This window comes from Rhipicephalus microplus, chromosome X, assembly GCF_043290135.1.
Source record: "Rhipicephalus microplus isolate Deutch F79 chromosome X, USDA_Rmic, whole genome shotgun sequence".
Classification (NCBI taxonomy): domain Eukaryota; kingdom Metazoa; phylum Arthropoda; class Arachnida; order Ixodida; family Ixodidae; genus Rhipicephalus; species Rhipicephalus microplus.
Genome location: NC_134710.1, coordinates 113715966 through 113731657, shown reverse-complemented (window position 1 = coordinate 113731657; position 15692 = coordinate 113715966). Strand labels below are relative to the sequence as shown.

Genomic DNA, 15692 nt, shown 5'->3' with positions numbered 1-15692 from the left:
TTATTGAAATATTTACTAAGGCCTCTTATGATTTTGATTTCATACAAGGCCTACTTCACCACTAGAGAACCTTGTTATGCAGCAATGCCCTGTCAACTTTCTTGCAGTAATGTCCAGAACCCTCAAGTTATTGCTGACCTGAGCAGAAACCTGTTTGCTGCTTGCCAACATTTAGATAAAAATGAATCGTCTGCATTCACATTTTCAGGTATGCTGGTGTTTTGGGGAAATTTCAAACTATACTGGGACAGTGTTTTTGCCCATTCTCTTTTATGTTTTTTGCTGTTTTTTTACAGTCTTTTTGAGCGCCGTTGTATCCAGTGCTTATTCAACATCAGACCACAGTGATGCAAGCTCTTTGCGGAAGGTATGTTGCTTTATTGTTCTTGTGTTTTTTCGTGCATTCATTGGCAACTAAGAAATCATGTAGAATAGTTTTAGCACTGATACACCTGGGCACAAAACAAAAAGCACAGGAAAAAGTGGTTTGTATTCTCAGTGCCCTTTCTTGTGCCCATGTCTGTCAGTGCTGAAGTGATTTCACCATGAATTGTCAACCAACTGCCCTTAATCACTGTTCAGTTTAATACTGTCTATTCTGTATTCTGCATGTGAGTAAGTCTGTCCTTGGTTGCTTGTTAGGCAAGAGCAGAAAGCCAAGAATGCTGGTGCATGAACACTGCTAGTATGCCTACTGGGGACATGAAGAACAATATAGTAATAAATAAATGGAATCAATGCAAAATTAACTAGGCTGTGGGAGTAAGAGTAAAGCAGGGAGTATAGGAGCAAAACAAGGTACGTCCTCATGCAGGGCCTTTTGTTATATCTACTATATTTAAAAGTGTTCTGAAAGGACTGGCTCTACCTTCAATTGTGTTCTTACTTTATCAATTGTACACAGCATTGGTGAACAATTTCTAGGAGTGTGTGAATATTTGGCCTTCATATTCTAATTGAATACTAATACTTAATCAAATAATTAATTTCTACTTTCATATAGCTAGTATACGAAGTTTTAAATAATTCGGCTGGACAAATATCCAAAGTGCCCATAGGCCAATGGTGCAACTTGGTTAGGGTGGGGCGGCTAAAACTAATGATAAAGTCATTACAGAAGGCCTTCCATTGAAACATTCGCCAATACACTGGTTCAAAAGTGACTGCATCGTTATTAAAAAGTAGGCTATGTCAAAGTAGACTATGAAAACGCTCAAGAATAGTCTGGGAAGCAAAGTAAAAAAATAATCAGCACTGCAGTCAGACCTTACAGTCATGAGGTTAAAAAAATACTTGAATGAGTTCCTGACCCCAAGAAAAGATGATCCTTTAAAATAGTCGAAAGTGGATAGACCTGCACTTTATCCAGGTATTGCCAAGACTACATTGTGATACTTTTCAACCCCTACATCTGAGGGGCCCAGTGAGCACGTTTCAACTGCAGGAAACTGTAACATCACGGCGAGAAAGTTTGAAGCCAGGTCATGCAAAACTGCTTTTGTTTCTGCATGATAATTTAAAGTTCTTTGGTGGCAGTCACTCACAGTGTAATGTGCTCGAATACAGGAGCAGATTGTATTTATTTGTTGTTTGTTTCAATCTGCAACAAAATTTTTGGTACAGTAAAAGCTAATTAATTTGAATTCAGTCAATTTCAACTTACAGGTAATTTGATTTTACAGTAAACTCAAATTGACACCCTGGCCCTGGCACAGCCCTATGTGTTTCTATGGGGGAAACTTACAATAATTCGAACACGTCGGTATCTGCAGTGGTTAATTCAAACTGGGAGCCCCTGGCTTTTGTCCCTCCTCACAAAATTGGCCCAGAATGATCACATATCGGCCCAGAATGATCACCCAGATTACTCTTTACTTTCGTTTGTGTAAAACAAGTGTAGTGATTGGTTTCCATGTATGCTTTTATAATTGTAAATATAATCTGTCTGCTGCTACTGATATATAGAAAGAAAGCAGTGTAAATATGACAGCTCAATTTCTTTGTTAGGCACATTATTATGAGAACTAGCAGACAAAGATGTCAAAAAGAAAGTATAGGGGATGTTACTAGAAGTAATTGTAATGTAAAGGGGAAGAAATAAAAGTTGACACCCTGCCATGGTAGTCTAGTGGCTAAAGTACTTGGCTGCTGACTCACAGGTCGTGGGATTGAATCTCGGCTGCAGCGGCTGCATTTGTGATGTAGGCGGCAATGCTGTAGGCCCGTGTGCTCAGATTTGGGTGCACGTTCAAAGAACCCCAGCCCCAGGTGGTCAAAATTTTCGAAGCCCTCCACTACATCTCTTGTAATCATATGGTGGTTTTGGGACATTAAGCCCCACATATCAATCAAAGAAAAGCAGACAAAAAAATGACTTGCCGCCGACAGGAACGGAACCTGCGACCTTTGAATTGCGCGTTTAATGCTCCAACACTAAGCTACGGTGGCCGTCATCCCCTCATCCACTTTATAGAGTATATATGTGCATTCAATTGTGGGAGCATCAGTCACGATGAGTGTGGAGCACGCGCCGTAATGAGAAGCAAGGAGTTTTGCTTTTAAAACTCACCTTTCAAATTTCTATAAATTTGCAACTTTTTATGTAGTTGTCTTCTATAGGTGATAAATTGTATTCAATTTTTTTTTTACTTTCCACTGATGTGAAGCTCTACTTTTGTTCTAGGTTTGCGGGACCATGTTGGAAACTCTCCTGCAGCGTGAGTAGTTTTTATTAGTTAGCTAAAAAGATTAAGCTTTAGGTATAAAGTGGCTTGATAGAAATGTTTCATCCATGCACAAGATACTTAGAGAATTTATTGAAAATAAATTACCGTGTAACACACTTAAAAATTATTTGATTAGAGTACAAGTACTTGGAAGATATACTTCCAAAATGCATTTGCTTGTAAAATTAATAAAGAAGTACAACAAAGTTGTCTACTACAAAAAGCTTTGTCTGCTCACGAGATTAGTTATTTCTTGAAGTGCTCATCTGATAGCTTCTCTCTTATTTTCTTCAGAACCTTGCTTCCAGTGCCAATAGGTGCTCTATAAATCCGCTAAAAGTGGTGGCTACATTATGCCATAAAAGCTTGTGAAGCTCTGTGTATTTTAAGACACATTTTTTTGTGTCTGGAAAGGTACTACGTTGGTAGGATATGGGCAGCCACAACTCCTTTGTTGTTAACAGTCATTGGGTCTATCAAGACAAAAAGGTTATCTTGCCTTGCTGCAGAGTGCTGACCTTTTGTTGTTTTGCTCTGTGTACCTTGTCTTGCTATGGCAAACTAGTCTGCTTGTGTTGAGGATCTAGTCTTTTGTGTGTGTGAGCTCACAAATCACTTTAAGTGTCATACCACCAATTACCTAGTCTGACCAGGATGTAAGGCTACACTTGCCTTATAAAGTTTGTTTTATGCAAGCCTGCATGAGTTTGAGTGTGTGCAGCCTTACAGCTTGCTTATGTTGAACAGAGGGATAGTGCCTGTAATGGTCAGGTCTGTTGTGCTCTCTTACTAAGAGGGAAAGAATTGTAAATTCAAGGGCTCATTTTTTTGTTATACACAACTTTGTTGAGAACTAAAAGACAATCATGCCAAGGAAAGTATAGAAAATGTTATTAGAAGTAAATAATATAAATGCGAAAAAAGAAAAGTGGAAAAAAAGAACTTGCCGATGGCAGGGATCAAACCTGCAACCTTTGAATAACGCGTCTGATGCTCTAACACTGCGGTAGCCGTCATCCCCCTGTCCACTTTATAGGATATATATGTGCATTTAAGTGCGGGAGCAACAGTCAGTGCTGCTAGTAGACATTATGGCGAGTCCCGTTAGCATCACGTAGCACGTGATCTTGCTAAAGGATAATCCTTACAAGTATTTGAAAAACTGAATCCAAGATAGTTTTAAGTGCATTTTAAGTTGCAGCATATGTATTGCTCTCAGATTACATTGGACTCTCATTAAGCGGAACCAGAAGGGATGGGGATAATGTGTTTCGTTTAACAGGAGTTTCTTTTACAGAGACGTGCAGTATGCAAGAATGAAACCAATCATATCAGAGGCAGTTCCATTTAAGCAGCAGTTCTGTTTAACAGATTTCCGTTCATTGAGAGTCCACTGTATTTCCAAGATGTTAAAATACTAATTTGATTGATACATGGAGTTTAACATCCCAAAACCACCGTATGATTATGAGAGACGCCATAGTGGAGGGCTCTGGAAATTTCGATCACCTGGGGTTCTTTAACGTGCACCCAAGTCTGAGCACACAGGCCTACAGCATTTTTGCCTCCATCGAAATTGTAGCTGCCGCAGCCATGATTCGATCTTGCAACTTGTGGAAGATGTTAAAATACTAAAGAAAATGATTTAACATAAAGCAAATTGAGTGTACTAGTATTTAATGCATGTGCATGTACACTTATGGAATGTCGACATGTCGTGGTAAAATAATGGAGACCTTGACTCGGGGAGACTGTTATGTGGCAATGGAGTGGAAGCTATGGGAGGCAGAGCTATCTGCTCTGTGTTACTGAGCCAAAGTAGTTCCCGATAAACTGGTCTCAAGTTCACTTTAAGTGTAACGTATATTCATTTGTTACAGTTCATTTTTTAGTATGTGCCCCATGATTGAGCGCATTGAAGCACGATCAGTGAGCATGCAGGCATATTGGCGACTTTCCTTACGCTTCATTTGCTTCTAACCATGGTACCACTCAGAACATCCACTTCAGCAGTGGAACAGTACACTCACTTACACCTGTAAGCTGGCTAACCAAACAAAATGTGGAAATAACGGAGAGTCCTGGTTGCGTCTGTCTTACTGGGCATACACATTGTCAACAACTTGCTTCGTTTGTTTTGACAGGTTTTGGTTGTCAAGCTTCTTGAAAGTACTATGCAGTGATTGATGTGGCAAACTACCAGATGAAAAAGAAGCTGTCAACGAGAAGGCCATGTTTTTTTTTTTCTTGAAGGGAACCTATGCGACACAAGTAGAGAATGGTGCAGCCAAAGGAACCCGAAAATCTAAAATACTGATGCTACTTCACATGTTCTGGCTAATAATGTTGTGGCCTTATCAATTTGGGGCTAAACGTAAGAATTGTACATGGAGAGGTTCACTGAATTTGTCTTCAGGAACTTCGAATAGCTTGAATTGTGAAATTAGTGTGCGAATTGAATCAAATAGCAAACTCTATTAGAAAAATATCTGAAATTTCGAATATTCGCAGACCCCTAGGTAAAACACTTAGTATTTATTACGAAGCGTTGTCTCAAGGGTGAGTTAGCGACTTGTCAACTTCGCAGTGCACTCTGTAGCCTAATGAAGCCTTTATTCTTTATATGTTATTATATGCTTTATATGTTATTGTGCCAAGTCACATTTGAGATTGCCTGCTAAATTACTTGTTCCAAGCTTCTCTGATGTCTTTTGCACATACGACCCAATAGGCTCAGTATTGTCTGCTGAAATAGTTTGCTTGAAAATATTTTGCTTCATAGTTACTGTGGTTCTGCAATTATATTTGTTGCAGGGCTTCTCAAAGCTAACGAAGAAGGACAACCCATAATCTGGTAACATGGAAAGAGTGAAAAATCATGCAACATTTTGATTTCTCTCCCTCTCTTTTTTAATTTGAATGCTAATGTTGAAATTCTTTTTTTAGCGGGGATCTTCTGGGACCTGTGTTGCAAAGCCCACTTGTGCACCAGACTGCTGTACTTTCTTATGTTCAGGAGATATTGTCTTGCGTCTTGGCATACAACCCAGTATACAAAGGTAGGCTGATGCTATATTCGGCGGTGACTTTTACAATCCATCAATAAATTGTTCAATGTGTCCTGCTCAGTTACTCAAGCGATGTCAAGCCATCACAACTGGACTTACAAAAAATGTTCCTTGTGGCTTCTTGGAATTTTCCAGAAGGTATTCTAACTATTATTATTATTTTTTAATATGTTTATTGTTCTATGTTTCACTGCTTCTATCGTTTCTCTGCTTACATGATAAAATGTTGAAGTAAGTGAAGGAATCGGGAGTCTCACTCATCTAAAGGGTCATTAGTACAATACTGCCTAATAAAATTTGTCACATTTACTGATGTTAATTATTTATGACATATTTAATATTCACTGTACCTTTGCTACTTGCAGACTTTGACACCTGAAGGTAGATTGTTGAGCTGAATGAAAAAGTTTGCAGTCTTTTTTATCCTCATTGTTATTAATCATGAATGATTCATTATGCTTTCATGTTAAAAGTCATCTAATTATAGGTTGTTTTGTTTCTTTTGCTAAAGAAGTACCAGTTTTCTAGTTGAAAAATATAATGTAGAACTCAAATCTGGTATCTGAATGCCAGCCAATTCTAATGGCACCTAGAACCTCAGAAATTATCATTATTTGAACATGATAAGCAAAGCAACATTGTTGACCAGACCTTATCATTATACATCAAGAGCATGTCCTTTTTCGTTTTGGTAAGAACTTCATAACAAATGTGGAAGCATAGCTAACATCTAGCAGAACTATGTTTTGCCCTTATTTGACTGGGAGATTGCAAATAATGCTGAAACAGCAATGATTGATTACCTCAACAACAACAACAACAACAACAACAACAACAACAACAACAACAACAACAACAACAACAACAACAACAACAACAACAACAACAACAATAATAATAATAATAATAATAATAATAATAATAATAATAATATATATTATTATTATTATTGTTGTTGTTGTTGTTGAGGTAATCACTCATTGCTGTTTCAGCATTCTTTGCAATCTTCCAGTCAAATAAGGGCAAAAGTGAGCCAGTAAGCAAAGATTACAAGGTTACTGTCAGTTATGGTGTCAACTTGAACCTCTTGGCCTCCTCTGAATTAATTCTAGCAATACCCAAACATGATGCAACAGTATGTTTCTGTGTTCTTTGAATAGTAGTATCTGTGTTTTTTCAATACTCTGTGTAAAATAGTCGGTGCACTGTGCATGATGCCGATTGTGCTATGAACCAGTTGACTAATGTGAAACCACGGCAGACTAGTGCAAAGGAAGCATTGCTTTAACTTTTTGTAGTCTAGTCTTTACCCACCTGCTGCTAGATGTTAGCTATACTTCCACATTTGTTCTTACCAAAAGTTCTTGCCAAAACGAAAAAGGACATCCTCTTGATGTATAATGATAAGGTCTGGTCAACATTGTTGCTTTGCTTATCACGTTCAAATAATGATAATTTCTGAGGTCTTAGGTGCCGAAACTTTATGATTATGATGCATGGTTTAGTTGGGGACTCCTGACTAGTTTTGATTACCTGGGTGGCAGGTTGCAGCCGCCATGGCCGCATTTTGGATGGAGGTGAAAATGCTTGAGGCTCATTTACTTAGACTTATTGGCATGAAAAAAAAAACCCAGGTGGTCGAAATTTCTGTATCTCTCCACTACATTGTCTTTCATAAATATATCATGGTTTTTGGATGTGAAACCTTATCAGTTACTATCAATTTTTACTATCTGGGGCTCTATAATGTGCCTCTAAAATTAAGTACTCAGGTGTTCCATTTTGCCCCCATCTAAATGTGGCCGTTGTTATCAATAATTGAATTCACATCCTCTAGCTTAACAGCCCATTATGTTCATGTAGTCTGAATGTCACCTTTAGAAATCTACGGAAAGCTGGTTGGCATGTTTTGTGGCTTCACTGCCTTATCTTCTCTATGGGAAGGAATCAGCTAGCATCTTGGAATGATGATATGTATGATGCTAGAAATTAGAGATTGATAATAGAGCCCTGGGCTTTCATTCTTGGATTACAGAAGAATTATGCAAAAAGTAGGTGGGACTGCAATCTGATATGTATCTTGTACGGTGTGCTAGCAGCAAAGAAATCAGTGTGCTGCTTCCCTTAGTCATTCTATGGTGAGCTTAAGTTGTATTCACCAAGTGCTGCACGCTGTTTGTATTGTTGCCTACAGAATACTAAAGAAAAAAAAAGTCAGCACCGTAGATCCAAATGTTGCTTAATCTGAGAAATCATTAGTTCTGCTTACATGGAATGCATTGCCATGTTGACTAATATCTATTTGTGAACTTTGAAAAATCTCAATAATATGTCGGAGCAGAAGCATAGATTCACACCTGCTGCTCGTGATTCAGTCGATACATGTGTGCAAGCGCATGTTTATAAGTTCTAGATGTTGCGTCAATAATGTTATCTTGTGGTAGGCAACCTAACTAGAACATTTGGTGGTCACGCATTCTACCTTATCCATTCCCTACAGAGGAATCCAAAAACCTATATCTTTTTTCATTTCAACATACTTGACGGCGTCGGTGATTAATGTTATGTGGTATGCTTAGTAGGCAAAATAGTTTTCTTGGAATATGGTGATGTGTTGATTACAGCACTCAGTGCACCAGAGAAGTGTTGTCTTGGCCATGTGCTGCTAAATATCCACTTGCTGACCTTTTGTATTCTGTGCTGCTCTGTTTTAGATGATTGGTAACCAAAGTTCTATTCAGTTGCATGTAAAATTTACTTGAGATAGAGGGAGATGGACATCTGAGACAGATTCATTAACTGTTTGGAGTTTTTTTCACCATGATTGATTTCAAATATGCTGTTATGAAAGCACTGCTTCAAGGACAATCACAAATCCCTCTTCTCTGCCACACATTTCCGTGACCGCCAAGAAATTTTCATGTCTTATGACAGCTGACGCTGGATTAAAGAGATTTCGGAACCTCATGTTTAGTTAAAGAGAAAGCCTACAATAGAACGATATCATTCTTAAAAAAATTGCAGGAAAAAGGACAAAAAGTGCATAGTAAACAAGCACGTGAACAGCATGAACCAATCTAGTATGAAGGAATTTTGATACATTGTGTCTGAAAGTTTTGTTTCTTCTGTGCTGCAAAAATTTAATCTGTAAACATGTGCTTTTGTGAACATTTTTTTTTTGTATAATTCACCAGAGTTACATTATTATAGTTATACACTAATTTGAACAAGTGCCTGGCTGTTTCTTATGTTGCTTGATGTTTAAAAGGCCATTGGAAAGCCCTTAGTGCATCGTTAGCCTTGGAGGTCAGTAGTAATTGGAGGTGACTGTGTGGTGGCCAAAATATTTTGCATTATAATTCCATTTGTTTTTGATTTGGCATTGTGTCTGTAGTTACTGAAACATACTTGTAACAAGGTCACTGGGCATTTCGCATTGTCTGTACATTTTTCTTTGTGGAAAAAAAAAATAAATGTAGCACATATATTAATGGAAATGTTTCCTGCCCCAAAAAGCACTGTGTCATCATCAGGTCAGTTTGAAAAAGCAAGACAAAAGTATATTTTAACAAGAGAGAATAAATTGATTTAGTTTTCTGGTGTCTATTGGCTAAGCCAATGCTGGGTCACGCGTGCATTATGCACAGGCATGCAGACGCGGTATGGTAAAAAACTTCACAAGGAAGTCTTGTGCTGACATTGCTATGTGCTTACAAATTTCTGTGAACCTCTGGTTACTATAACAAAAGAGTGTTTATTGTTCAGCTTGCCCACTTTTTTATTCATCTACTGTACGTCTTCATTTTTGGCAGAGTATGCAGGTGCTCAATGTCGAACAGGCAACCACTATTCTCTGCAAGGCTCTCAACAGTAAAGAGGTGAACTGGTATATGTTGCTCACTGCCCTTTCTGTGTATGTCACCACATACCAAGATTGCAGGCTTCTTATTGGTGAGCTTGCATGTTCATGTACTTTGTTACCACTTGGTTGAGTGCTAATGCTGTTTTCAAGATGGTTGATTCATGTGTGTGAGCATGTAGCATGTACATGCATGCAGATGTGGTCACTGAAGAGAAAAGGTGGGTCTTTCTTTCATATAACTTTTAGTGATTCTGCAGTCCCCTCGTAGGCAAATTTGCCTTGAGAGTTTAATAATAAAAATATGTCAGCTGCTTTTATCAAGAGTGTTCTGATTTGAATTTATTTGTGCAGGTCTCATTGAAAAATTGCTGAAAGGTGCTTTTGAATGCCTCGACACTGAAAATCTAGTCAGTGCTTTTCTTTTGGCTAGACATGCATCACAAGAAGCTCCTCAGATTTTTCCACCATACTCATCCTGGTTTGAGGTAATGCCACTGTTTTGTATAAGAACATTCTGGTGCTTATTCTAAATAATTGCCCCGCCGCGGTGGTCTAGTGGCTAAGGTACTCGGCTGCTGACCCGCAGGTCACGGGTTCAAATCCCGGCTGCGGCGGCTGCATTTCCGATGGAGGCGGAAATGTTGTAGGCCTGTGTGTTCAGATTTGGGTGCACGTTCAAGAACCCCAGGTGGTCGAAATTTCCGGAGTCCTCCACTACGGCGTCTCTCATAATCATATGGTGGTTTTGGGACGTTAAACCCCACATATCAATCAATCAATATTCTAAATAATTCCCCACCTGCTTTACTTTAAATTGTGCACTGTGACATGATGCAACATACAGCTGGGTTGAGATGCCTTTGACTACAATTAAACAGCATTGATAACATCAAAACATGCACACCAGAGAAAAATAATGGTGTACAGTAAAACCTCATTAATTCGAAGTCACTAGGATCGCGAAAAACCTTCGAATTAAATGGGTTTTCAAACTAACAGAACAGTAATTAGGGATGGTTGTTTCCTGTGCTGGCTAATTGCGGCTCCAAGGGTTATGTTTTCTATCAATACCTGTTCACATTTTTTGCCACAAACAAGGGGAAGTTCAAACCCCACTGCTGCCACCGAAAAAAAAAAAAAAGTGGTCAACTGAAATGTGCGTTTGCGAAAAACAAGACATCTTCACTGCAATACAATAGTGACACACGGACAGCATTTTGCTTGCTCCTCGCTGCGTCAGCACGTCATAATGGGACTATTCGCTCATTCTTTCTAGTAAAATAAGGAATTTAATAATGCACATTGTGACGAAATTCGCGATGTGTTTTGGCTGCAAAACATCACCATTCAAACTTTTGAACCCAGTTTTTGAAGTAGGTGTTGCAGGCAAGAATTCCACCAGCAGTGCAAGTACGCCAATTGCTGGAGAAACCAGCACTTGGAGGTACATTACGAATTCCTTTCGACTGTTCTTTATTAATTTCTTTATATTCGCAGATAGAATGGGGAAATCATGACGCGCTGACGTTGCGAGAAGCATGCGACATGCTCCACGCTCATCATTGTTGTGCTGCAGTGAAGCATGTTTTGTTTTCTGCAGCACACATTTTAGCTAATCACTAGACCGTTTTTTTTAAAATAATATTTTTCGTGCTGGAAGTAACGAGGCTGGGGTGCTTAAGCAGCCACTCATTAATATTGTTACATTGCATCACCTTGGGATTCTTTAGGGCCATTGTTTCTGCAGATTTGCGGCGAAATTGGGATCGGAGATTGGCACACTGCACCCAAAGTTTTCGAATGAACTGAACTGGTGCTGACCGCCGCTTCAAATTTTTCACTCATACTTACATTGCAAAATACGGGACTGTCGAAATACTTTAAATTAAGTGGTATTTTAAAATAACCCAAGTTCAAATTAATGAGGTTTTCTGTATTTTGTATTGTGTGGTACTTTTTCTGCAATTTGGTTTGTTAAGTTGTGGAAGGTGAGAATGACGAAGTGAGCCAGTAAGCAAAGATAACAAGGTTACTGTCAGTTATGGTGTCAACTTGAACCTCTTGGCCTCCTCTGAATTAATTCTAGCATTACCCAGACATGATGCAACAGTATGTTTCTGTGTTCTTTGAACAGTAGTATCTGTGTTTTTTCAATACTCTGTGTAAAATAGTCGGTACACTGTGCATGATGCCGATTGTGCTATGAACCAGTTGACTAATGTGAAACCACGGCAGACTAGTGCAAAGGAAGCATTGCTTTAACTTTTTGTAGTCTAGTCTTTATCCACCTGCCATCCATTCTGGTCCGAGACTGAAAGAAACAAAGCTCAAGTGAAAGAATTTTATTTACTCATTTAGCGGTATTCACATGAGGGAGAAACCCCCGAAGGAGAGGCGAGGATGGTGCATCACGCGACAATGATGTCGCGGGTTAGTGTGTCGACGTGACCTCCTCGCGGCTCCTTTGCGGAGGCGCGAATCGTTTCTCTGACCGGTCAAATGATCCCAGTGCTGCGGGGGATGTAGCGAAGCTTGGGGTGGGTGTCTGGCCACATTGTAGCTTTCTCTCCTGCAGAACGCGGCAGCGGCGACTTTTCCAAGTTACGCTCCGGACTTGCGGGCACCGTTATGGCAAAAATGAACGATGAAGCAACTTCTTTTTTTTTTCTCTTCTGGAAGAATATTCTTGCTTGTGGGACACCTCATATGATGACTATAGTAAAACTAACCTAAAGAATAGCGTGTGGGAGGTGATAGCCAAGCAGATGATGGAGTGCTACTCTCTCTATGGCCCATATAAGACAGGTCAGTTATATTTATATTTGTTTTAAAGCGGTTATTCTGATAAGACTTGCGACATCACCTGCTTTTATTGTTGCTGCTGCTACTGCTCTGCTTGTTCAGCTTGATGGAGATGTCTTACAATTTGAAGAAATTTTTTTAACGGGCCTCTTGAGTCGAGATTATACGCTTAAAATATAGGCAGTCGGAGAATTTGAGAGCTGCTTTTTATTTTCAGAAACATGACCTAATTCACATTTTACTTTATTGGCTGCACTGATCCAGCTCTTTTTCAGGCTGAATTCGCGTAGTGAAGACAGAAGTGGTCTTATATTACCTTGTATTTCAAAATTACAATGAAATGCATGTACAGATGATTGTCAAATATAATAGGCTAGATCACCTTCGTTCTCGGTTGTTGGAGAGAAATGCTATGATAGCATACTTTCTTCGTTCACAAAATTCCAACTTACATCGAAAGATACCTTATTGAAATTCCTATCTGCCGACTCAATAGTAGTATTTTTATGTGTCAGAGAGGCTGTGAGCGTGCCCCCCCCCCCCCCCCCAAAAGAAAATCCTTTGTCAAGGACGCTGCCAGGAATGTCATTTTCGGCAAGTTCGTCTTTGCAAAAAAGAAAAGCTTGTGGTGGCGAGTCAAACCAAGAGCAATGTTGCGTTTGCATTCCATTAAAAAAACATACAAACAAGAAAGTTTCGAAATGCAGCAAAGTGCCAGGGGGGAAGGGGTGTGCAAAAAGGGCACTTCCCTCAAACCACACCAGCATTTTTCTCACCCAAAATACACCAGTGCTTTCCTCCTTCTCCAGGCAGGACACAACGTAGCTTTAAACGCCCCTTGCCCCCCCCCCCCCCCCTCTCCAAGACGAAAGCTTGCTCATATCTATGGCTGGGGGTAAAAAAAATTCTTCAGTGCTCCCGCTCCATTGTATGGTTGAGGCTCTCTCTAGCCACACTGATCTTCCCCTCCGTTCGTCTCCTTTGTGTGAGTGAGGGACATTTGGGGGGACTTCTCCTCGCCTGTTGAAGACACTAGGCTCCGCCTTTATTCCCCGTGGATTTGTCCCTCATGTGAACACCACTTTTAGAGATGAGGCACAATTCAGTGAGAAAACATGCTCGTGAATCAACCACGTAAGTTGTCTGGCAGTGCCCAACCACGGATTGCTGCAGCCATGTTGCATTGTCGGGAGGGGCCAGGCAATGAACCGCGAAGGGCAGAGCATGAATAAAATGTACCATGGAATGTACTGCATAGCGCATGCAATTTATGGTTTGGCAGCATCTGACAAAGCAGTGCTATTTGGATGTTACTGAATTTTTTCCTTAGCGTGAAAAGTGTTTGTGTTCCTGTCACGGGAAGTGCTCTTGCGGTAGCTGGTGAAGGAGCGTTCTATACATGTTTCTTTTGCATGGAATTTCTAAAGGGTTGTTAAGTCTGTTTTATATCAACAATAGTTTTACACTTGCCTGCTTGATATATTCAGAATCGATTACAGTTGCAAGTTTTGTTGTTGACAGTAGAAATTATGTAGGAATGTTTTTTTGGCCTCATGTTCTTGTTGGTTACACACAGAGAGAGAGAGGGGGGGGGGGGGGGGCAGGGAGGTTAACCAAGCTTGGCTCAGTTGGCTACCTTACACTTGGTGTGGGGTAAAGGGGGAATAATATAAAGGAAAAAGATAGAGTCCGGTGGTCTTTAAGAAGCACAAGAGGGCTTTAATAGCTTTGCACGTGTGCGAAACTATCGACCAAGGTCCCAGGATTTTCTTTTCTGTAAGCGGTCGTGAATCCAGCTGACGGAGCTTGGCTTCTATAATACGTCGTTCAGACTGGTATGCTGGGCAGTGGCATAGAATGTGCTCAAGCGCCTCCTCGCAGTTGGAAATGTTGCATGCCGAACTGCTCGCCATTCCAAGGAGACAAGAATACGCATTCGTAAATGCCATGCCCAACCTCATGCAACACAGCAAAGTTTCAGCGCGTTGTGGGAGCCTGGATGGCAAACGAGGTTGCAAGTTTGGGTCGATCGAATACAGGCGCGCGTTGGAGAAATCCAGCATATTCCATTGTAGGGTAGTTATACGGCGAGCAAGTGATTGTAGTCGCCTTGCAGCGTCCGTTCTCAAGAGTAGTATGAGCGCACGCTGGTCTTGGTCATGAGCCGATCGAGCAGCTTCATCTGCGCGGTCATTGCCGACAATTCTGCAATGACTCGGTAACCATTGCAATACGATATCGTGACCTTTCTCAAGCACTTCATGGTAGTCGTGCCTTATCTGATATACTGATTGTTCATGTAACCCGTGCATAGCGAACTGTAGTGTCTGTAAGGCTGACCTTGAGTCGCAAAAGATGGCTCATTGATTAGGTTGCTGCCGAAGAATGTACTTGACTGCACCTTAAAGTGCTGGGAGTTCTGCTGTTGTCGACGTCGTGGTGTGAGGGAACTTGTATTGAAGCAACGCATTACCAGATGGAACAACCACTGCTCTTGTGGAGCTGTTTGAATTGGTGGAGCCATTGGTGTAAACATGTATGCGGTCAAAGTACATTTTGTCCAACAGACGCAAAGTCAATTGCTTCAGGACTAGCGGTGACATGCGTGCCTTCTTAACGATTCCAGGAACCGATAAGTGCACGTCAGGTTGACGGAGACTCCATAACGCAGATGCTGGACACATCGCAAGTTTGACGCCAGGCGGTAATATGTCTGGGTGTTTTGTCAGAATACCACAGAACAAAGCATGGGGCCTCCGTGCTGTCAAACACGTTAAATGATGTGACGGAAGCCGTGATAAATGCCGAATGTGTGCTCTCAGCGTCTCGACAATGATATACATTGTGACCGGTTGTTCTTGTGTGATAACAATAGTTGCCACTGTCGATGAGCATCTTGGGAGGCCAAGACATGTCCGAAGTGCTTGGGCTTGTATGCTCTGTAGTGCACGGATGTTTGTCTTGCACGTGTAGGACAGGGCAGGAAGGCTGTACTGGAGAAGTCCGAGAAAGAGGGCGGTATAAAGCTGCAGCATGGAGTGCACAGAGGGGCCCCATGATTTTCCGGCAATAAACTTCAATACATTCTCAGTGCCGATGAGCTTTTTCTTCAGGTATATGACATGTGGACTCCAAGTTAGGTCACGATCTACGATAACACCTAAGAATCTATGACTACTCTTATATGCAATTGATTCGCCATCTATGCACAATGGGTAAAAAAACATAAGTTTA

General features: G+C 40.5%; 1 protein-coding gene across 4 annotated transcripts in view; it reads left to right on the top strand.

The window, feature by feature from the left end:
- LOC119176320 (uncharacterized) overlaps positions 1-15692 on the top strand; it is an 81539-nt gene that overhangs the window by 9944 nt on the left and 55903 nt on the right. For all 4 annotated transcript variants that reach the window (XM_037427542.2, XM_075877438.1, XM_075877439.1 and 1 more), the window contains exons 7-14: positions 108-208; positions 297-367; positions 2684-2717; positions 5541-5580; positions 5673-5785; positions 5856-5932; positions 9607-9745; positions 10008-10141. In XM_037427542.2, coding sequence (XP_037283439.1) covers positions 108-208; positions 297-367; positions 2684-2717; positions 5541-5580; positions 5673-5785; positions 5856-5932; positions 9607-9745; positions 10008-10141 — 709 coding nt within the window. The remainder of the gene's footprint in view (positions 1-107; positions 209-296; positions 368-2683; positions 2718-5540; positions 5581-5672; positions 5786-5855; positions 5933-9606; positions 9746-10007; positions 10142-15692) is intronic.